Source organism: Phyllostomus hastatus, unplaced genomic scaffold (assembly GCF_019186645.2).
Source record: "Phyllostomus hastatus isolate PE091 unplaced genomic scaffold, TTU_PhHast_1.1 phas_scaffold_11, whole genome shotgun sequence".
NCBI classification, from domain to species: Eukaryota; Metazoa; Chordata; class Mammalia; order Chiroptera; family Phyllostomidae; genus Phyllostomus; species Phyllostomus hastatus.
The window spans coordinates 59711-82263 of NW_025334005.1; the positions used below are offsets into that span (position 1 = coordinate 59711).

Consider the following 22553-nt stretch of genomic DNA (forward strand, 5'->3'; position numbering starts at 1 on the left):
GAGCGGCGGCGGCGACAACGAAGGGGCAGGAGGGCGGACCGCAGGGTCGGGCCGGCGGGCCTGCGGGCGCCCAGCTGCCCCGGACCTGGTGCTCTGACCGCGGGAGACGCGCGGTTCGGAAGCGGCAGCAGGCAGAGTGAGGCCGCGCCCCGCATCTGGGGCGCGGGGCCCGGCCTCTCCACCGACACGGTTTCCCCAACAGCCTCTTCCTAACAGGCCCGGGCGGCAGCGGGGCGACCGGGGCGACCGGCTGAGCTTCCGGGTCGCTCCCGCAGCAGCAGCCCCCCGGCCTCAGCAGCCCCGGAGGTTCACCGGTCGCTGCCACAGACTGGAGGAGGGGAGCAAGTCCAGACTTCCACCCTCAGGGTCCCAGTGTGGCTCCCAGGCACCGGGTCTCTGCCCGCGTCCCTTCAAGGCCGGCAAGGGAACAGGCCCCGCCATCCTCATGACCTTGGACCCCTGCCCTGGGCCCTCCAACCCCAGACAGCCCCCTGCTGGTACGGAGTCTGTGCCCAGGAACACGCCCCTCCTTTCCAGAACTCCTCCAAGAAGACGACAGCCAGTGGGTGTGTTCCTTTATTTCAGGGAACAGAGCACAGACCTGTCCCCACACTGCGGGGGGGGGGGGGTGGCGGGACAGGGCAGGACATGGGCACAAAACCAGAAAATGGGGCATCAGCCCCCAGGGCACGGCCACTGCTGAGTTCAGGCTCCGTGTGCACCTACACGTACGGGCGCTCACACATGTGCACACCCACACAGGTGGAACTGGACACGGAGCGGAGGGCAGACACTGCCCGCTGACGGTATTGCTGTGGCGTTTATCCAGCAAGTGCGGGGAGAGCAGGGCCCCGCTGGGCCCAGGGGAAGCGTTCCCAGGCAGGCGCAGGGCAGCCGTGCTCCACTCACGGCTGGTACTGCCGGGCGGCCCTCGGAGCTGCGATCACAGGTGCCCCCACCCACCGCGGGGCTGGGCTGCGGGGCTGCAGCAGGTCCCTCACTTCTGACCAGGCTCCTTCCAAACAGCACAGTGGCAGAGTGACTCCAGGGGCCCCGCCTGGGCCGTCCCAGCGTCTCGCCCGAGGCCACACCAGGGTGACAGGGGCAAAGTCTCAGGAGGGACAGCCTGTGGGTCAGGACCAGGGTGGCCCTGGGGACCCAATGTCCAACGCTGGCGGACCCTCCCACGCCCGGCCTGCGCCGACCCCACGTGGCAGGTGGGCGCTGGACCGGGAGAGCGAGGCCAGATGACCAGGGTGTGCGTTGCATGACAAAGTGGCATTTGGCTTGAGCATTAAGGCCAGTGCTGGATGAGGGCCCTCCACAGAGGCCGGCGCCTCCCCAAGAGGAGCCGGGCGGCCCCAGGTCCCTCCTGCTGTCCTCCCGCCGCTGGGGCCCCTCTGTCCACAGGGGCCGAGCTCACAGCGTCCCTCCGCCTCCCCGGGCTGGTTTAAAGTGCTGGATGCCGGGGAGGGAGGGCAGCAGCGGCCGAGTTCCTCGGGCGGCGGCCACACGGCCCGAAGGACGCTCACGTGAGGACGAGGTTCAGGAGCAGCTGGCAGGCCAGGAGCACGCACAGCAGACACCAGGCGCGGGGGCTCTGCAGGGGGCCTGCGGCCGCTGCCCGCCGGGCCCTGGCGGTGGAGCTCAGCAGGGCCGAGAGCTGCCTGCAGGGAGAGGGCGCAGCGGCTCAGCCGGGCCGGCCGGGACAGGGAGCACGTCCCACCCTCCAGGGACGGGGGTGCTGGGGGTGCGATTGGGGGAGGGCACCCAGGGCACAGAGGTGGCCCTGGGCTCTTGGGCACCCATTCCAGGGAGCAAGGTCAGGGCTAGGGGAGCAGAGTGTCCCCCCCACCTGCTCTGCTGGTGACTTGTGTCCCACCTCTTGCCACCCACCAAAGTCACAAGTGGGAGCCCTGACCCCCAGGACCTCAGAATGTGACGGTATTTGGAGAAAGAGCTCTTAAAGAGGTGACAAAGGGAACATGAGGTCACTAGGGTGGGTCCTAATGCTATGTGACTGGTGTCCTCACGAGAACAGGACACAGATGGGCACAGAGGGACGACCACGTGGGGACGCAAGGGGAGGACGGCCGTCTACACGCCCAGGACAGAGGCCTCGGGGGGAACCAGCCCTGTGACACCTGGTTCTTAGACTTCCGCTTCCAGGACGGGGACTGTGAGTGTCTGTGGTTTAGGCCGCACGTCTGTGAGACTTTGCAGCCCCAGGGCACTCACACCCTGCTCGACTTGTGGGTTCTCCCTGGTCCCAGCCGGGCCCTCCTGTGGTCCCGTCACTCTCAATAGTGACTTCTGCTCTCCCTCTTTCAGCTCTTCCCCGGCCACCCACATCTTCCTCCAGGAAGCCCTCCCTGACCACACAGGTGGCATTCTTCCAAGGTGCCAGCCTGCCTTCTCTCGGCGCCTCCCACAGCCGCCCGAGGAGCAGGCTGAACTGCGATGAGGCCAGGCCCCTGTGGGCGCGGCGCGGGAGAGCTCCGGTGGAGGGCTGGGCTTCGAGGCGTGCCACTGGGTTCCCGGGGCAGCCAGGAGCTGGGTACCGGGCAGAGTCCGGCCCCCTGCACCATCTTCATTCCAGCCCAGGGCTGCAGGGGGAAACCGAGGCATGGGCAGCCCAAGGTCCCACAGCCAGTGAGTCAGGACTGAGCCGGGAGCCGGGCCTTGGGGCGGAGCTGGGAGCTGTGGCTGTGCCCTCACTCCGGGGAGTCTGCTCACAGAAGGGCTCATGTGGCCAGGGTGGCCCTTACCTACCATGGTCACTGAGCAGGCCTTGCTCACCCCTCCCACCTGAGTGTCTGCCGTGGGGGCTGCTGGGAACACAGCAGTGAACCCTGAGACGCCCAGGGGCAGTGCTGGCTCCGCTCCCACCTGGCTACACGTTGCCATGGTTATCCTGTGGTTGGGGCCACGCTGATTCACCGGGGGCCCCTCCCAGCCTGCAGCTTCCTCCGCATCCTCCTCCTCCTCCTCGGGTGTCCTTGCTCTGCCCAGCTCGCTGTCCTCCTGCACCTGGCTCAGCTGCTCCCCCGGGACGCCCTGCCGGCCGCCTTCCCTGCCCCCACCGCCGCCTCCCAGGGGCTACCTGTGCAGCTCCTGCTGCGCCTCCCGGAGGGCCAGGGTGGCCTCGTGCAGGGCCTGCAGCCGCCGGGCCTCCTTCCCGCACCGCCGGCACGGGCTCTCGCTGCCTGGGAGGACAGGCCGCCAGTTGCAGGGCCGGGGACAAGGGGACACGGGAGGGGAGGGGAGAAGAGGAGGAGCTGGGATGTTGGGGAGCCAGTGTGGGGGGGTCCCGGGCTGTGCCCAGCTGGAGCCCCGCCCCATGGGAGCCTTTAGGGCAAAGCTAATGGTGCCGAGAGACAGGGAGAGGCCCCGAGGGCCGTCTCGGGAGGGCGCCCAGGCTCAGCTGGCCCCTACTGAGCACTGGGAGACAGGAGTGGCCAAGTGTGGCCCATTGCCGCAGGGGTGGGGACCAAGTTGGGAGATACAGGCATTCGGGCCTGTGAGGGTAACGGAAGGAGAGGTGGGGTGGGACCAGAGGGTCACAGACAAAGGGACACTGTGCAGCCACATTCCCACCAGGCAAGGGAGGCGTCCTCCCCTTTGAGCCCAGGAGGACCCCTGGGAGGACAGCCAGGCCAGAGTGGAGCTTCCTCCCGGGACCGGGCCGCCTGGGGAGGGCACCTCCCTGGCCTTCCCACCCGCAGGACGGCCTGCTCGGGAGCACTCACCGGGGACAAAGTCTCCGTCACCGTCCTCATCCGAGAGCTCTGGGCAGGACTCGGGCGTGGAGCCACTGCTCTCGGTGGCCTGGCTGTGGCCGGAGGGCTGGTCGCTGGCCTTGCGAAGCCGCCGGTCTGGGCCAGGCCCCTGTGCAGAAACCGAGGCGCTGGGCGGGGGCCCACTCACAGCCCGGCCTCCCTCAGGGAGCGCAGCCCCTTCTGGCCGCCCTTGGAGGCCCGGTGTCCGAGGGGAAGGCTGCCCCCTCCGCTGCCACCGGCCAGCCCCTGGCTCCCCTGAGCCTCGGCTGCCTCGTTGGGTGCAAGGGGAGCGGGTGCCGACACCAGGGAGGGTGGCTCCGGGAGCGGGGCGCTGGGGCCCATCTGCAGCACGGAGCCTGCACACCAAGCCCCTGGGAGTCCAGGAGCCTCGGGCCCCGTGCTGCCACGGGCGTCTGCTCTGAGGTCCACCCTCCCTCCCATCCTGCCAGGGACGAGGCACGGGGCCATGAGATGCCCTGTTTGTGGGGGGGTGCGGTGGGAATGTGACGGCAGGGGACACAGGGGAGGAGGCCCCGCCGGTGGGAGTGAGGCACACCTGCGGCCGGACTGTCCCCCCCCACCACGGCTGAGGACCTGCGCAGGGCCCCTGGGGTGCTGACCTGGTGCCCAGGCCCCGGGCTGCCCTCCACGCGGGTCTGGGGGCTCAGGCGCTCTCGCTGCAGGGTGTACAGCACCCCGTCTTGCTCAAACTGGGTGATATCCCTCAGGGGGTCCCAGGGGCTGTGGCTGGAGGTCCAGAGGATGTCCATTGGCGGGGGCAGTGAGCCTCGGGGGAAGAGGACACCATCCCAGCCAGAGCCCCGCCAGCGTGACCGCTGCCCACACCCATGTGCAGGGCCCGCACGGGGGGGCGGGCCACAGCAGCCCCAATATGACCGCCACCCCCCTCCCTTGGTCCTTGGGGGGAGTGGGCGCTCCATGCGCTCCTCAGGCCCAGGGCCCAGACGGGTTGGGGACAGTCTGCTGGCCCCTGGGTCGCCCCCCACCAGCACTCACTTCTCGAATCGGTAGCGCCACTCCTGGGTGGTGGGGTCCAGGTGGAACAGCCGGGGTGTCCAGGGTGTGAAGCTCTGCCGGCGCTCGTGGGCCCGCTGCCGCTGCGCCTCCTCCAGTAAAAACTTCTCCTGCGTGGCCCTGTGCTGGTCACCATCCCTAATGGCCCTGGTGACGTGCTGCCAGAGCCTGCGGGCGGGCGGGCACCTGCTCTGAGCTGGGGGACCTGGGCAGGCACGTCCTCTCAGCACCAGAGGGGAGGCTTAGAGCAAGCTCTACTTGGTTGCCCCCAGGGACAGGGAGCTCACTGCCTCTCAGGGCACCTGTGTCTCCCAGGACGCTGTGTATTCAACACAAGATGGTTCTTTCTTACATCGAGGTGTCTCACACCTCTTGTCGGCAGGCCCTTCCTGCAGGCTGCCGGTCCCCCGCTGGCAGGGACAGGCCCCAGGCCTCGCTCCCTCTCCCTCCAGCTGACCTCGCCCCCACAGCACATCTCAGCCGCCACGGGGGTCTCCTTTGAGCTCCACCCTCCCTCCCACCCTGCCAGGGAGTCCTGGGCACTTGCTCACAGCCCCAAAGCCCTGTGGAGGATGGGCTGTGGCAGACGGGGACCCCCAGGGCCGGGGGACTGGGGGGCCTCACCTCTCCGACTCCAGCTCCCCCTGCTCCTCCAGGAGCACGGTGCGTCGCCGCAGCCTCCGCTCGCGCACCTGCCCACTCGGGCTCCAGAAGAGCTCGGCGCCTCCTCGCCCCTCCTCCTGGATAAACACTTCCCTGTCCTGCCGCAGACGGGCGGGCAGGTGGAGTCAGCGGTGCCGGCCTGTGGCCCTCCCGGCGCCCAGGGTCCCGGGGGCGGCCTCTCACCCAGTGTCCGGAGAGATGCGCCAGGACCTCCTCTCCCGATGTGATCCTGCCCGAGATCTGGTTTATGCTCGTGCTGCCCCCAAAGAAAGGCTGAGGGGACACGCCCGAGATGGACGCCCGTGAGCCTGAGGGCCTGTCTGCAGCCCCGTGCACCCCTGGTGAGCTGGGGGAGGAAGCAGGCCCCTGCCAGAGGCCCATGTTGCAGGACAAGTGGTGGGCACCCTCACGGGGTGCAGGCTCTGAACCCGGTGCCGGGAGGCCAGCTGGGACGGGACCTGAGCTCCAGGACGCAGGAGTCCCTCCCGGCCTCCCAGCCCCACGGTGGGTGGGCCTATCCTGACTCCGTGCATGGTGTGCAGGCACCCCCTTCCCATCTCTGAGCCCCAGCTGTACTGCCGGGGTGCCAGGAACTGTTCCCCCAGGGGCCCGTGCTCAGGAAACCATCTCTGGGTCCAAAAAGCGCAGGAGGGGAGGGCGGTCCGCAAGGCCTCACTCTGCCCCGGTTCAGGACCCATGGCCCCAAGGCCCTCCGAGTGGCTGAGGTACTGCGGCCAGCGCTACCTTGAGCTTGAACTCCAGCTCAGCTCGGAAGTTGTTCTTCTGGCACTCAATGGCCACGCTGCCACCCAGCTCCATGGTCATGGTGCCGTACAGGATTCCTGAAACACAGCCGGCATCGGGGTCAGCACTCGGGCCCTGCCGTGTCCTGATCCAGCAAAGGGGTCCTCGGGACTGTGTGACCCCACAAGAAGGAAGGCAAGAAGGAAGAGGGGAGAGGGTGGGAGCGGCCAGGTAGGTAGAGCCGTGGGGAGGCGAGGGACTCATGGGGGGAACGGAGTCAGGGTTGAGCCCGGCTCCTCGGGGACACCCTGCCCCCCGGGAATGGGGTCTCTGCCACAGCTGCTCAGGCCCGGGGCTCCATCCAGGGGACGCCCCATCCTTTGCTGTGTCACCTGCACCTCACGGTATAGGGCCTGCCCCAGATGGGCTCCGAGGGGCAGACCCGGCCCCTGCTGACAGCCAGCCGCGCCCAGGACGAGCCAGCCGACGACTATTATTTAACTAGTACGCGTACAGTCGACTCAGTGAAGGAGAGAACCTGCCTCCCATCCCTGCCACACAAGCCTCAGCCTCGTTGGAGAACGGAGACGCCACCCGCCTAAGTCACTCAGAAGCGGGCGCTGATGGTGTCTCTTTCCCGAAAGGTGAGAGCAAGCGAGTTAGCAAAAGGCGGCAAAGACGCCACGCCTCTCTGTGCTCAGGGTGGAGAAGCCGGGGTGGGGGCCCTGTGCTACTGGGGGTCTCCAGGGCACCCAGACCCGAGTGAGGGCAGCGGTGGGGGGTCTGGGCTGGCGGGAAGTCACCGAGGAGTGAGGGTGAGGGAAGATGCCTGCCAGGGGGCGGTGGCTGGAGGACTCTCACCTTTGCAGTGCGCGTAGGGCATGGTGAGGGTGTAGTCCTCCGCCCGCCTCAGGAAGGTGAGCCTGGCCTTGCCGTCCAGCAGCGCCGACAGTGAGTTCCCTGCAGAGACGGGCCGGGCGGGGGCCAGTGAGTGAAGTCAGCCTTTGCATCCGGGGGTCCCACCCCTAAATCATAGGCTCAGAGTTTCCGGCCACAGGTGGGCCGAGACCCCAGCTGTGTGCTTGTAGGCGGGTCACTCAGCCTCTCTGAGCCTCAGATTCTGGAAAAGCCCCGTCTGGTCCCTCGGGCCCTGGGCCCTCAAGAGATGCTGCGCCTACTGCTTGTTCGTCACTGAGGCAGACATGTTGGCGGGGAGGCTGCGGCCTTTCTAACTGCCCTGGGCCCCTGCTGAGATTTAAGCCCCCCCCCCCAACCCAGTGAGGGGGACTGTGGGCTGGGTCACTGCCCCGGTGGCAGGAGCACTGGGTGGGAAGGTGACAGAACCCGAGCCTCCTCCGCAGACTGGGGGCCACCCAGAAGTGCGGGCAACCTGCCCACCAAGGAAACGGGAGGGGGGATGACCAATGGAAAAGTGGGGTCGAACGCTCTCTGAGCACCCACAGTGCCTGGGGTGCTCTGGGGTGGCGCTGCCCGACGGCACTTTCTTTCTGTGAGGACAGAAACCTCGTCCTGTGCCCTTGGATGTGGCAGCCACCAGCCACACGTGGCCTCTGCCCTTGTGGTCTCTGCCCTTGTGGTTTGCTGTGGCGGCGGCGGAGGAACTGCTCCCAGGGTTTTATTTCACTTTAATCGATTCAAACACAGAGCGCAGTGGCTGGTGGTGCCGAGCGGGCAGCTCAGCTCTGGACAGCGCCCTGCAGGCAGGGTCCTTTTCGGGGCCTCCCAGCGCCCTGCACGTGGATGCGTGGATGCGTGGATGTGTGGATGCTGGACAGGACGCCCGGGCTCTGCCTGACTCTGGGTTTGGAGCACTGTCCCACCCGCGCCCATAGGGTCCCTGGGGAGGAGAGGCGGGAGGGGCACACACAGCTGCCACCCCGTGAAGGTCTTGGGGACCACGGAATCCGGAAGCCCGGCCCTCCCCCCAACTCCTCAGGTCCGGGGCGGAGCCCGGGGGAGCCCCTCACCGTAGAACCGGGACTTGGCCGTGACGCTGCCGCTAATGCAGAAGCCGTCTTTCCGGTTGCTGACGTGGAAGGCGGACACGGGCGGGTGGTGCGACACCTGCGGGCACAGAGGTGGCCCCAGCGGCGGGCGGCCCCACGTCGCTGAGAGCCCGGCTTCCTCGTCCCCTCCCACCTCACGTCCCCCGCCCCTCCTTCACTGGGTGGGGGGGCCCTCGCCACGCTCCCCCGGGAGGCGGGCCTGCGTCCTGGAGCAGACCGGGACCCCGAGTCAGCCCCCTCCCTGAGGACGTGGCCCGCCGTCCCAGGTCCCCGTCCGCTCCTCCCAGAAGAGTCTGGCTGGCGGAAATGAGGCCTGGAGCGCCCCCAGCGGGCAGAGGTGGGGCCACCAGGCGTCGTGCCCTGGGGTTAGCGGCCGGGCCACCGCCCACCCCCGTCCCAGCCTCGTGCTGCCCGCGGCCCTTGCCTGCTCCGCCAGGTAGAAGGTGAGGCTGTTGGTGTGGGGGTGGAGCCAGCTGCAGCGGAAGGTCTCCCCCAGGACCGGGTTGTAGGGCTTCTTGATCCCCTGCAGGGGGCGACAGAGAGCCCGTGTGGGGACCGCAGGAGCTTGGTCACGCTGGGAGGGGCGGGACCCCGGGACAAGCCTGGGGAGCAGGTCCACATGGGGGCCGCCTGGTTTGCCGGCAGCATCGGGGAGTGGTGCCTCGCCTGCTCCGGGGACACCACGCTCGGCCCCTGGTCTGTGCTGTGGGGAGACAGCCTACGAGGTGTCCTGTCCACTTCTCCGTTCCCAGGGGGACCCGAGACCCTGACCAGGTCACCCTCTCTCAGGACTCTGGGCAGAGCCAGGGGCTCCTACTCCCCCGGCCCTGCCCCCCACCTGTGCCGGCCACCTCTCTGCTCCCCCAACAGCCCGAGTTCGCCCCCACAGCAAGGGGAGCCTTTCCCAGGCTGGAGAGCCCTCCTCCCGGGTCTCCAGGCGGTCCAGCTCAGCCGCCCTGATGCCCTGATGCGAGGGGAAGTAGCCGGGCCGTGCCCTTCACACCCCCCTTCTGTCACGTCCAGCTGTCGCCGTCCGCCTCACCCTGTGACAGTGGCCTGCAGAACGCCCTGCATGCCTCCCATCGGTCCCTCCTCTGCCAGGCCTCCCACAGCCACCTCTGAACCGACCGCGTGTCACCCCACTGTCCTGTTCCAGACAGCCTTACAGGTGGAGCCTCCTCCTCCGGGAAGTCCCCCTGAGTGCCCCCTCTGCCTCCACAGCCCATGTGTCCCGGGCTGCTAAGCGTGCCCACACCTGGTGCTGCCGGGGGCCATGGGGCCCCTCTCTGAGGAGCCCCCGGCACAGCTGGGGGACCTGGTTCCACTCCCAACTTGCTGTGTCACTCTGGGGCTGTCCCTTGCCCACCCCCCGAGCCTCAGTTTCCCCATCTGCACAGCAAATTGTGGGAGCCAGAGTCGAGGCTTCAAGCTGTGCCCCAGGGCAACTCAGGGCTCTGTGGTGGGGCCGAGACCGGGAGGGGACACAGCCCCCCCCCATCACTGCAGTAGCAGCCCAGCGCCCACCTGAGCCTGAACTTGGGGCTCTCAAACGGGGCTCCAGGGCTGAAAACCGTGGAGCCCACAGGCACCCCGGGGTCCAGGGCTGGAAGCCCCTTTGCTGCCCCACGTGTGTGGAGGCTGATCCCTTGAGGGCAAGGAGCACACTCAGGGGCCCCACAGGTGGGGGCGGGGGGCGCTCTGTAGCCAGTGCCCGTACCTCATCTAAGAGCCTGGGGCCATGTGGGCGGGGGGAGCAGGACCCTTCCAGGCCCTGCGGGGTAGGGGACGGCCCAGGGACACGGGGTGGGGGCCGGGGGCATCTCTCAGGGCTGCAGCCGCCGCACCTCACCTTGGGCTTCTTGTAGAAGCCGGACAGGTACCACCGCAGCACCAGCTTCATGCGGCTGTAGGCGTCCTCCTCCAGCGCGGCCCTGCACAGATGCGCAGGCGCACAGATGCACGGGGGGCTCCCTCGCTCCAGTCCAGGGCCCTGGGTCACCCTCCTCCCTGCCCCCGACGCTCCCGCCCCTGCCCAGCTCCCTCTGCGTGGGCCCCTCCCAGCCTGTGGTCCAGCTCAGGGCGCCAGCACCGGGCAGAGCGCTTGGGGTGCAGAGGTGCTGGGGGCCCCAGCCATGCTCCCCCTGACAGCTCCTGCCCTGCCCGGGCCTGGAGCTGCCCCACTGCCCCTCCCCACCAGCTCCTCCAGGGGCTGCTCTGGGAGACTGGGTCCCCTCGGAGGCCGAGCCAGCAGGGACAGTGGACTGAGCTCAGCCTCGGCTGGGGGGACCCTCCAGAAACCTGGGGACGGCGGGCAGAGCCGGGGCGGGGGCGGGGACAGGGGGCCGGGCTCCCTGGGCGCACACGGAGCGTTCCCGCTCACCTGGAGAGCAGGTCGGCGTGGTAGTAGTGGTCGGAGAGCTTGTTGAGGAAGGAGCGGGGCTCCAGGACAAAGGTGGGCAGCGCCACGCGGGACAGGTCCATGCCCGGCCGCAGCTGCTTCAGCAGCTCCCACATCAGGCTCTTGGTTTCCTCCGACACCGTCTCCACCTGGGACGCCTCGTCCCCCTGCCGGCAAAGGGGCAGCAGTCAGGCCCCCGGCACAGAGCCGCCGGGCCAGCTGGGAGGGGCGGGCGGGGCACCGGCAGGGCCTCCGGCTGGAGGGGCCGTGATGGGAGGTGGGGAGGCTGTACCTCACCCCCCACCCCTCCCTGGCCCCGCCTGACCCCTGCCCTTTGCAGCAGAGTCTCCGCCTGGCTGGCCCACCTCCCTTCCTTGCGCACCTGGGCCTACCCCTACTCTCAGAGTCCAGGGTGGAGCCGCCCCCATCCTGGCTGCTGAAACCCACCTGGGGACCTTGCACACCTCTGCACCTGTGGCGGGAAGTGTCACCTGCACAGGACAACCGCCCTCTACCCCGCTCGACCTTCATGACTGCTGGGTGACTCAGGGGACGGGCTGACACGGGTGCTTCCCGCTTTCGCTTTCTTTAGGGAGGGCCCTCAGTTGTCCAGGGCCCCATGGCTAGAGGTGGGGGCTGCCCCCACCCTCCGGTGTTGTCTGAGGCGCTGCCTCCCACCCCCACCCCCCAGCAGGGCCTCGGGAGGCCACGGGGACCTCGGGAAGAGCCACTGAGGGGGGGCCTCCTCCGAGGGCTGCTCGCCAGACAGGAAGCCCCGGTCCCCCGCACTGCCCGGGCCGCCACCAAGCCCCTGTCATCTCCTGGGCCCTCACAGTCTTCCTGCCAGCACCGCTGGGGGCCTCTGGGGCTCCGACATCTGGCCTGGGGTGCGGCTGCCCCTGGCGGCGCCCCCTGAGTCCCCAGAGGCCCCAGGCTGTGGGCGAGCCCCTTCCTTCTTCCCACACCTCCCGAGACGTCCCCCTCAGTCACCCTACTTTACAGAGGGGACCGGTGACTTGTGTGCGGGGATCTAAATCGGGGCCACAGGCGGCAGCCACGCCCAGGACAGCAACACAACAGAGTCGCCACCCTGCTGGGCTGCCTTAGGTGAGTCGCTTTGCCTCTCTGCTCAGCTGTGGTCGTGGCAGGGGGCCCTCGACTGAACAGCATCCCCAGGCACCTAGGGGACAGGGAGGCCCTGGACAAAGGGCCACTCCCGACACCCGGAGGCTTTGGGTCCCTGGCCTGAATTTCCAGGCCACCTTTGGGGCTCAGGAGGCAGCAGCCCCAGCTGAGAACCCTGCACCCCAGCCCCGTCAGCCCTGCCCTCCCCACCCCGCCCATAGTGCCCTGGTGATGTCACCACCAGCTGGGACTCGCCCTCTCTCTCCGGCTCCACCTCTCTGTGGTTTTCCCTGTGGCGCCTGCACCACCCCCTGCCCCCAGGGGCGCCCTGGTTCCCCTCCACCTCCCTGGGCCCCTCGAGCAGCCTCTGCTCAGCCTCTGCAGACTGGGGTGCCTGGGCTCCATGCCCGAATGTCCAGACTGCTGTCTCCCCCCAAAGCTCCCCCTTCAGCTCTTTTCCCAGAGCCCTGGTGTCGAGTCTGCTGGGGACCTGCCACCGCCTCCGGATGTGTCCTGAAACCCCACTTGTCCCCTCTCACAGCCACGGGCCCTTGGACCTCAGTGCCTGGGCAACAGCCGCTCCCCTGCGGCCCCAGCATCCGCCTCGGCCCCTAGGCCCTCACCTGGACCCTGCAGGCCCCCAGCCCACACCCCCATGGCCTTCCCCACACCCTCAGCCTGAGCCCTCATGGCCCTCAGCCGGCTCCCCCTCGTGCTGTTCCTGGGGGGCCTGCAGGGGCCCCGTAAACTGGCCCTGGGGGGCATCAGGCGTGGCCAGGGCTGCTTCAGCGGGTGGGGATGAGGTGGAGGGCGGCCTGGGTCCCAGGCTGGGCGGGGTCTCACCTCCCACAGCTCCTCCTGGACCTGCTCCACGTAGGTGGTCCCTCGAGGCGCTGGGCCTCCCTGGGGCCTCCGACTGGTCACTCCCGCTCTCATTGGTCTTCCGGCTGTGCCCCTGGGTCTCACTGTCCGACTCCTCCGCAACCTCTCTCTCTGATTTGTCTGAGAAAGCGTCGTTCTCCAGGGAGGACCCGTTCAGTCTGGAAGGTGCCCGTGGGTCCCGGGTCACAAGTGAGGCCCAGCATCCCCACCTCTGGGCACCGCCCCCCCAGGCGCCGCTCCCCAGGTGCCCCACCCTGGGTCTCATCCCCTGCACAACTGCCATGCACACTGTCAGCCTAGCTTATGGATGGAGGAACTGAGGCTCCTGGGTCCCCTGTGCAGTGAAAGAGGTGGGGGTGCCCGGCAGCACACGGTCGGGGCGTTAGTGCCCCTCCCCACACAAGGACACCCGAGTGTCAGTGCCAGCGAGAGCCGGGGTCCCCAGCGGCAGGAGCTGGGGCTCTTGGGAGGGGCCCACGCCGCCCGCCGCGCCCCACTCACGGGAACAGGTCCTGGTCCTGCATGGCGGCCGAGGGCGGCAGCCCGCAGAGCGAGGAGGGCGACGCGTCAGGCGAGGACCCAGGCTCGCCCCGGTCGCCGCCCTGCTTGCACGCGCTGAGACGCAGGAGGCTGGAGCAGCGCAGGGCCAGCTCCAGGGCGTCCAGCCAGCAGCGGCCTGGGCGGGGGACGCTGTGTGAGCCACCGGCGGGGGTGGGGGGGGTCCCCACTGCTCAGCTTCCACCTGCCCCGCACCCCACCGGGCGCCCAGTCCCATCCACCTGGACAACCACCCCTGTCCCAGAGAGTGTCCCGCCCCCACCCCATCACTGCCTGGGGGGGCCCAGGCTCCCCAGGGGTCTGGACGCCTGTCCCCTGCCCTAGAGGGCGTCCTTGCCCCATTCCCTGAAGCCCTACCCTCCGCACCTCTAACCTGGGGGACTCATCCTTTGCCTCTGCCTGTGCTCACCGAAGAGCGCCCCAGTCTCCCTCCCAGGAAGCTCCCCCCTTACCCTTGCCCTTGCCCTTCAGGGATCCCCAACCTGCAAGTCCAGGAACCAGCGGTCCCATCCCCCTTGTGTGCCCGCTCCCGATTTGTCCCCTCGCCCCGCCCTGCCCCCCACCAGACTTCGGGGTCCGGAGGGCATGGCTTCCCTGTCCATCCCGGGCCCACGTGGAGCCTGGTGTCCAGTGGGGGCTGGGAAAGGAGGGTGGACTTTTCACATGGGGCGTGGATGCAGCGTCTGACCACCAGGGGGCGCTGTGCCACCAGCAGGTCCTCCCGGGGCCTAAGACCCCCACGCGGAGGGCCGGAGCCCAGTGGTCAAGCCAGGCTGCCCTGTGCACAGAGCTCAGCCCACCCTGAACCAGTGGTAGGGTGGGAGCCCTTCACCCCATCTCCCAAAGAGGTGCCAGCCCTTAGGGCTGGGTCAGGGTTTTGTGGGGGGGAAGCAGCAGCCACTTTACTCGGAGCAGCCACTGGAGGGCGCTCCAACAAAGCGCGATGCTCTGGGGAGGAGGAAATTGGGATTCCTACCCTCGCTCCCTCAGTTTATTGCTGGGATTTCCCCCTGCCTCCTGGGTCAAAGGTGGGTGATGACAGTGGAATCTGTTGATTCGGTGGTTGCCTGGCACGCGGTTGGGGCCCGGTAACTGTTACCCGGCTGCATTACATGAGGTTATCAAACCCTCACAACAACTGGGACACAGGTGCTATTATTCACGTTCTGTCCCAGGGGAAACAGGCCCAGAGAGGCCGGTCTAGTGAGTGGCAGGCCTGCCGGACGCCAGTCTTGTCCAGGGATGGCAGGCTGCCTCCTGGACAGGGGACACTGCTTGTGGGGGGCAGGTCACTGCGGAATCACGCAGAGCAGGTGGGACTCACCGTCGGACTCAGAGGCGGCCCTGAAGATCAGGTAGCTGCTGGGCAGGGGCTGGGTGATGGAGCCCACACTCTCTCCTTTGGGGCCCTGGAGGGGCAAGACATCCGACGTCACCCCCAAGGACACCCCAGCACAGGAGCAAACACAGGCGATGCAGCCACTCGGAGCCACTGGGACACGCACAGAAGTGCACAGGCACTTCTGGGGCCTCAGGGTCTCCAGGCGGCGTCAGGCACCCACCACGCAGCCAGGGCGGGCAGCGGGAGAGGAGCGTGGACGGGGAGTTCTCTGTCCCCCTCCTTAGCGGCTTTCTAGCTCCGAGCCCCCCCAATCCAGGGTGGCCAGCAGCAGGACGTGCAAATCCAGCGGGCCCAATTAAATTAGAATCTCAGAAAAATAATAACACCTTTTTGAAAAGCCTAAGTGTATTCCGTGCAATATTTGGGACACACTTGTCCTAAATCCTCTGTTGGATGTCTCTCTGACACCCGGCTCTCACTGGGCCTCCCGGATTGGATCTGGCGACCTGGCCGCAGCAGGCCCTGGGCCGGCCAGCCCGGGGAGGAGGGCTGAGGTTGAGGCTCGGAGCAGCCAGCCGCCCACAGGACCCACTCCCCCGCCTCCAGACAGGTGGGATGCTGACCCCACGGTGCCCCTGGGCCCTGAGCCGCGCCCTGCGCTCCACCCGGAGTGCCAGGGACCACAGCCGGCTGGCGGGCCCATGTGGCACGGACAGCCCTCTCCCACACCTGCACCGCCCGGTGGCGCCCATCCCCCGCACGGCCCCCCGCGGGCCTCCCCCAGCCGCACCTTCACGGCCCAGACGGACTGGTCCAGCGGGTGGAAGAGCTTGAAGCAGAAGCCGTCCTTCTTGGAGGGCCGCTCGATGAGCTCACAGCAGCGCAGCAGCACCGTGCCCACCCACTGGCCCACCTCGGGCGTCTTGTAGATGAGCAGCGCGCCCGGCTTCAGCACGCACCACAGCTTGGTCCAGCTCTTCAGGGTCCCTCGGATCTGGTGGGGGGCGGGGCGTGGGTGCCTGGGGGGCCGAGCAGGGTGGGGCTCGGGGCTGCAGGCACCGGTCTCGTTTCGTTTTTCAAAGAGGCTCATGAATTAGAGTGACTCTAGAGAAGGCACGGCAGCCAGGACCGGCTCACTGGAGTTCGTGCAGCCCAGGTTCAAGGCCCTCCCACAGTGGTGAGCTGTGACGGTTGTCACTGTCACTTTGCAAATTTCGATGTCTGTCATTTCCTCTCCCATTCTAAACACACATTCACTCTTGCACCTCATTCTTTACCCCCAGGTCTGCAGGGTCACATGGAAGGGGTAGCCCAGGGCGCCGCGGATGACCACGCTCCTCTCACGCCTGTCTGGTTTGCTGTTCACGGTCCCCCGACCCCCACCCCCAGTGTATGGAGGGGGACATCGAGGCTGGGCGGGGGCTGAGGGAGCCACCCACTGCCTCTGTGAAGTCCGAACACGGGCCTGCGACCCCAACCCCAGTCCTCTCCCACAAAGACCGAGTTTCCCCCTGGGCCCCTGCGCCCCAGCGAAGGGCTCCATGGGCACCTGGGACCCCCACCAGCAGGGCCTCACCCCCTTCCTGGTGGGACACAGGGTCTGTGCAGATGTGGCCGCAGGGAGTGGGGTGGGCTCTGACCCCGGAAGGGACTAGACTCGGGCGGGGGAGGGGTCTGTGAAGACCGAGGCAGGGGGTGGAGGGAGCGGCCCAAGCTCAGGACCCCAGGAGCCCCAAGAACTGGGACAGGCAGGCAGGGTCTCCCCTGGAATCATGGGAGCATGGCCCCACCGGCACCTTAGCTCCGGACTTTGGCCCCCGGCCTGGGAGAGAATAAACTCCTCTGGTTTGGAGTCGCTGGCCTGCGGTCGGTTGTTAGGGCAGCCCAGGACGGGGGCCGGGATTTACGGTAACAGATAGGTTAACCGGTCCGCTGAGCGGCTGGCGACTTTGCATGGCCGCTGTGGAGGCCTCCCCAGCGAGCCGCGTGGACACCGGGACGACACGCGTGCCCGTCGGGCCTACCTTCAGGCTGTCGGCCATGATGACCACGCGGGGGTCCGTCAGGGCGCTGAGCAGCTGCTTCGTGGCGCGTTTCTTCTCCTGCCGGTAGTTCTCCTTCTGCACCTGCCGGGGGGCCCCCAGCGGGTGTGTCAAGGGGGAAGGTCCGGGCCCACCACGCTGGCTCCTCCCGTCGCCGTGGCCGCCGGGACCTCCATCATGGCGCCTCCACGGTCCAGCGGGGCAGGGAGCGGAGCGGAGCGGAAGGGGAGGGCACGGAGGTGGCTGGGCCGCCGTCTGTCCCCGTCCTTGGGTGAGCTGGGGGTGGCCTCACTGGCCCAGGTGCCCATTCACCCCACAAAGAACACCCGGACCCCTCCCCAGGCCCCTGCCCACCTTGAGAGTTTCCTTCTTGGTGATCTTGGCCGTCGGGGACACACACTCCTTGTCGGACCCGTTGCACGGCCTGCAGTCTGCCTGCAAGAGAGCCAGCCCGGGGCGGGGAGGAGGGGCGTGGGTGCGGGCCCGGGGCCGCAGCGGGCTCAGAGCCGCTGTCCCCTGCGCCCACACGTCCAAGGAGCCGAGAGCAGGGCCCCTGAAGAGCAGGGAGCCGCGTGGGCTGACGAGTGTGTGTGCACGCACGTTCCCGGCAGCGTGGGTCACAGCAGCCAAGACGTGGAAGAGGCTCAAATGTGCACCCACTGGGTGAGCCAGACGCAGAAGGACAGATGCTGCGTGACCCCACGCGCAGGGGGCCCAGAGGGGTCGGGTTCAGAGACAGAGAGCAGGGCGAGGGGGGTGGGGGGCTGGGGGCGGGCGGGGAGCGAGTGTGGAGTGGGGGCAGAGCGCCGGGGGCGGGGGGAGACGGAAAGTTCTGGAGACGGCGGAGTGACGGCCGTGCGGCAGTGTGAGTGTGTTTAACGCCGCTGCGCGGTGCGCTGAGAAGCGGGCGGGACGGGAAATTTTATGTTCTCTCTACCTTTCTGCAATTGAAATTTTCCCCCAAATTACTACAAGTTCCACAACACACACACACGTGCACACATGTACAGGCAACCACACGCACTTACACACAGAGGCAGATACACACACACACACACTCACACCACACACACAATCACATCACATGCACACACTCACGCACACTCACCCACACCCTCACGTGCTCATCTACACACACACACACACACACACACACACACACACAGGTGCAGGTGCTCCCACTGCTGGCCCTGGGCCGAGGGTGGGACACGCAGGCTGGGCGGCGGGGCACCCACCAGAGGTCTGGCGGCTGCTCCCCCTGAGGCGGACACAGGGGCAGCCCATCAGAACCTCCACGAGCCCCCATTCGCTCCTGGGCACGGGCCCCAGAGGAGCCAGGCTGGCCAGGGGGCGCAGGTGGCCGGGGTGGGGGGAGAGCCTGGCCTCTGTCTGTGCTGTCCCCACCCCATCCCCAGAGCCCAGAGCCACCCCGCTGTGCCAGGGCGTGAGGGCCGGCTCCCAGGAGAGGGAAGGGTGGGCTGGCACTCACAGGGGCGCCTGGGCCTCCTCACCCTCCCTGGAGTGAAGGTTTGCTTAGAGGGCATGGCTGAGCGTGCGAGTGTTCGTGTACACATTAGTGTGTGAGTGTGAATGTGAGTGTGTGAGTGTATGTGTTTGAGTGTGATTGTGTGTGGACGAGTGTGAATGTGTGTGTTATGTGTGAGTGTGAGTGCATGTGTGTGTGTGGGTGTATGCGAGTGTGTGAGCGTGTACACACACTTCGTCCCCTGCAGAGGGTGGACCTGGAGGAGGGAGCTGCACAGGCAGGGGTTGAGGGAGGACAGGCTGGTGTCGCCGGGCGTTCACTGTGACAAAGGGGCTCCTTGTACCACGATTTTCTGTCCCCGAATGCCACCTCGCAGCCCACACCCTGCCGGCCCGCCCGTCCCGAGCCACACCCAGCGGGCGGCTCTCCTAGAACAACGGAGCGGAGCCGTGTGCGGGCGGCCGCCTTCCCTGGGTCCCGAGCCCGGGGTCCCGAGCAGACCCCTGCGATGGGCCGGAATGACGGGCTCGCTGGTGCCCCCGCGCCCCCTTCCTCCTGCCACCTCCCGTGGTCCCCTAGGCGGGCTCTCGGCTCTGGGATCCTCTGGTGGCCAGGCTCTTACCGGTGGCAGCTTGGTGGCGGAGCCAGGGGTCGGGGGCCCTTCGTCCTGTGGCAGCGATGGGCCGTTCGGCTCCATGTCCTTCCCTGCAAGAGAGCTCTGCGGTGAGGCGCACGGCGGGCGCCCGGCCGCTCGGCGGGCTGCCCTCACGTGGCGGGCGGCCTGGGTGGGGCAGGAAGCCAGTCGGAGGCGGTGGCAGCTGTAGGGCACTGCCTGAGAGATCTAATCGGCACCAGCCAGTGTGTCACTGTGTCACCGTTAACGCTGGGAGGGACCCAGAGCTCTGGCCCAGCCTCTGCAACCCGCAGGGAGGAGCTGGGCTGCCTCGGGCGCTGTGCCTCGTGGGTGTGTGAAGGTGAGAAACGCAGAGTCCAGGCTGGGAGGCACACGACGGTGCAGCCCCTCCCCCCCCGCCCAGGGCCATGCTTGGCCTCTTCCCACGCCCCAAATCCCCTTCCCGAATCCTGTTGCCCTGACAGCCGGGCCCGGGAAGGGAGGCGGAGGACAGGGCCCCTGTGTGCACCCTGCAGACCTCTCCATCCCTCCTGGGGACGGAGGGAGGGCCGGGGCCTGACTTGTCAGCTGCCCTTCCCCCGCCCTGTTTGTCACAAAGCGGGTTCCCTGAGCAAGGGCTTCTGGGCAGGAGGAAGTCCCCGCCGCTGGGCTGAGAAGCAGAGGTGGGAGCCCTGGGCGTAAAGCCGCCCTGGCGGCCGTGAGGACCTGGGCCGGGAGGACCTGCTCCCTGAGAGCCCGCCCAGGCAGGCCTGGGAAGGGGCTGGGGGGCTGGGGCCGGGGAGCAGCGCAGCCAGCAGGGGCGCCCGAGGAAGTGCCGCCGTCCTGCGGGTCCCAGGCTCACCTGGGGTGTGGGGGGACCCCGGAACAGCACCGCCGCCCACACCCCTGACCCTAAGCCCTCGCTGGGCATGACAGGGGCCTTCTCCGCCTGCAAAGGGGCCCTTTCCTTCCTGCGGCTTCCCCGTGGGCTGCTGCCCGCTGGGTGGGGAGGGCTTGGGGACCCCCAGAACACCTGAGAGACCGGGGTGCCAGTTCCCCCCAAGCCTGGGGACCCGTCCTCTCCCCACCCCTCCTGTGAGGGCGTGGTAACAGAGAATAAATGTGGGATTTACTTCCCCAGGTGCCTGCACCCCCCACCTGCGGTGTACATCCACAGGACACCACCTGCTGCCTCAGTTTCCCCATGTGCTTGATGAGACTCTGGACCAGCCGGGCCCAGAGCCCCTCGAGCGCTGAGGGCCCACAGGCCTGACACTCCAAGGCTCCCTAGAGGCTGCTGCGGCCAGGAAGGGGCTCCTCCCTCCTGCCTCCCGCCCGGAATGGGCAGCGGGGAGGCGTGGGCAGGCTGGAGGAAGCGGGGAGCCCTGGCCTGACCGTCCCCTCCTGGAGCCCGGGACTCCTTTGAGGCTAGGAGCAGGTCCTGATGTCACCTCCATTTCACAGACGAGGAAACCGAGGCCGAAGAGGTCCTGCCGCTGGCCCAGTGTCACCGTCCCTCAGCCAGGAGAGCTGGGTGGGGACTCAGGCCCCCCGTCCCAGCCACCCGCGTGTGGGGCCGCTGCACCACACCACCACACCACCTCTCCGAGGGTGCGGGGCTGCCCCCAGAGCCTGGACTGGGGGCTCCCGCCGGACCTCCAAGGCCGCCTGGGCTCCACCTGGCCCTGGGTTACGGCGCTCAGCCCCCGGCACCGGGTTGGCGGGGTGAGCAAGGCTGGGGTCCTCCCTGACCCAGGAGGCACAGAGGCGGGAAGGGACCTGCCGAGGTCACACAGCGGGGCTGCAGAGCCGGGAGGACAGGCCGGGCCGGGCACTGACCTGGGCTGGGTGGGCACAGCTCGCTGTCCCCGCCGAGGAGCAGGTCCCGGGCGGGTCTCCGGGGCTCGGCCTTCTGCGGGGCGGCGGACGGCGGGCACAGGGAGAAGCGGCGGCGCAGGAAGGCCTCCTCCTTCATGGCGGGGGCGCCGGGGGGCTTCTGCGAGGGAGGGAGCAGAGCACGGGGTCACCCTCGCCACGCACGAGACCGGGGGCAGCACTGGGGGCCGAGCCGGGGGCCACCACCTTCCCCCCCAGCAAGTCAGGCTGAGTGGCAGGGGCCACCCCGTCTCACACCCAGCCCCCCACCCCATGTCTCAGACAGGGACCCGCAGCTCGGCAGGGCCGGCCGGCCGGCCCGGGGGGCCGCACAGCTGAGTGCGGACCTGCCAGGGCCAGCGAGGGGGCGCGGTGACAGCCGAGCCCCAGCACAGCCTGTCACAGAACAGCCCCCCCGCCCTAGCTCCACATTGGCTCCGTAGGACCCCGGCCCCAGCCGAGTGGCCCTGCGGCGGCCACTGACCCCAGCTGGGCCACCAGACTTTCCTTCTCTGGTGATGAAACTCCACGGTGGGGAGACAGCCGTGGACACACGCACGCAGGGAGGCAGCCCAGAGAGAGGGGGCACGGGCGGGCGAGCCTGGTGACCCAGAGGGCTCTCTCCTCAGGCCCAGGGCTGCCGCCTGCCACTCCCCTGGTGGGCCCGAGGCCCCCTGCCCAGCCCAGGACAATGGCCGCACTCCCTCCCAGGGCCCTGGGCCTTCCTGGGCGGGGCTCGCACCCACAGGGCCTTTCCTGCTCTGGCGGGGCCGGTGGGCGGCCGGGGAGGGGCTGCAGGAGTGGTGGGTGGCGCTGGGCACCTGTGGCTGGGGCTCCTACAGCAGCCCCAAAACCTCCTCTCTGTGCCCTCACCCCCGGCCGCAGGGGTGGGCGGGCCCCAAGGCTGCGGCTGGGCTGGGCCAGCCCCTCCTCCTCTGTCCCCAATCACCGTCCCGCCACCTGACTGGGGTGCTACCTTCGCCATTTCACAGGTCGAGGAACTAGGGTTTCGGCCCCAGGCCATACAGCTAATTGGCAATGCCTGTGCTCCAGCCAGCGAGCTGGACTGGCTATAAAACCAGCCACCCACCCACCCATCACCCATCCCTCCCCCACTTGGCTGTCCATCCATCTACCCACCTTCCAGGCCATCCGCCCTCTACCCACCCGCCCAGCACCCACCCACCCACCCACCATCCATCCACCATCCACCCAGCATCTGCCACCCTCCCATCTGCCTATGGTCCATCCGTCCACCACCTACCACCGCCCCCCCGAGGACTCTTCCCAGCCAGCCCCCCACCCCAGCAGCCTGCTTTGCCTCTCCGCTCCCCGCGCCTTCCCCACTTGCCCAGCAGACACGTCGGCAGTGACGCTGGAACAACCGAACCAAAGGGGGGGACCCCACCGGTTCGAATGCAGCCCCGTGTGTACGGTGAACGCCCCCTCCGTGCCCTGCTGCCCCCAGACCAGGGCCCCTGCCAGCTCCAACGGGGGGCGGCCCCTCTTACCCGGCGGCTCCAGGCTCTGCCCAGCCCTCCCGAGACAGGTGTCCCTGGTTCCCAGCGCCCACCCCTGGCTGCTACTGGGGGGGCCGCCCACGCTCGCCGGGTGGGTTATCTCCGGGGGTCAAGGGGAGACTTTCTGGTCGCTGCCAAGGTAAACCCAGGCCACCTCACCCCGGTGGCTCCTCGCTGCTCCAGAGCTCAGGCCAGCCCCAGGGTCCCTCGGTCTCGTGGGATCATCTCCACCACCCCCGTGCCCTCCTCCCGCCTCGCGCCCACCTCGCTCTGTCGCCCGGTCTGCCGAGCCCTTCCCCTCCCCAGGGGCCTGTGCTCAGGGACTCCCCGCCCCCCTGACGCCCTTGCCCACATCTCTGGTGGCTGGGTCCCTCTCGAATTCCACGCGTCCACGCTGACTTAAATGTCACCTCCCCAGGGGTTGCCACCCCTTGTGTCTCCCACGCTGTGGGTTCCCGGCGGCT

General features: G+C 68.4%; 1 protein-coding gene across 1 annotated transcript in view; it reads right to left on the reverse strand.

The window, feature by feature from the left end:
- Nucleotides 1–563: 563 nt before the first annotated feature.
- The window catches only part of OSBPL5 (oxysterol binding protein like 5), a 38643-nt gene continuing 16653 nt past the window's right edge, over nt 564–22553 (reverse strand). Inside the window, 22 exon segments of the mRNA XM_045855347.1 lie at nt 564–1667; nt 3104–3206; nt 3750–3888; nt 4400–4526; nt 4797–4982; nt 5439–5575; nt 5661–5750; nt 6222–6319; nt 7083–7181; nt 8210–8306; nt 8673–8771; nt 10098–10179; nt 10629–10813; nt 12615–12674; nt 12676–12811; nt 13155–13329; nt 14536–14620; nt 15344–15547; nt 16578–16679; nt 16950–17030; nt 18704–18786; nt 20534–20690. Coding sequence (XP_045711303.1) covers nt 1529–1667; nt 3104–3206; nt 3750–3888; nt 4400–4526; nt 4797–4982; nt 5439–5575; nt 5661–5750; nt 6222–6319; nt 7083–7181; nt 8210–8306; nt 8673–8771; nt 10098–10179; nt 10629–10813; nt 12615–12674; nt 12676–12811; nt 13155–13329; nt 14536–14620; nt 15344–15547; nt 16578–16679; nt 16950–17030; nt 18704–18786; nt 20534–20669 — 2643 coding nt within the window. The 5' untranslated portion in view covers nt 20670–20690 and the 3' untranslated portion in view covers nt 564–1528.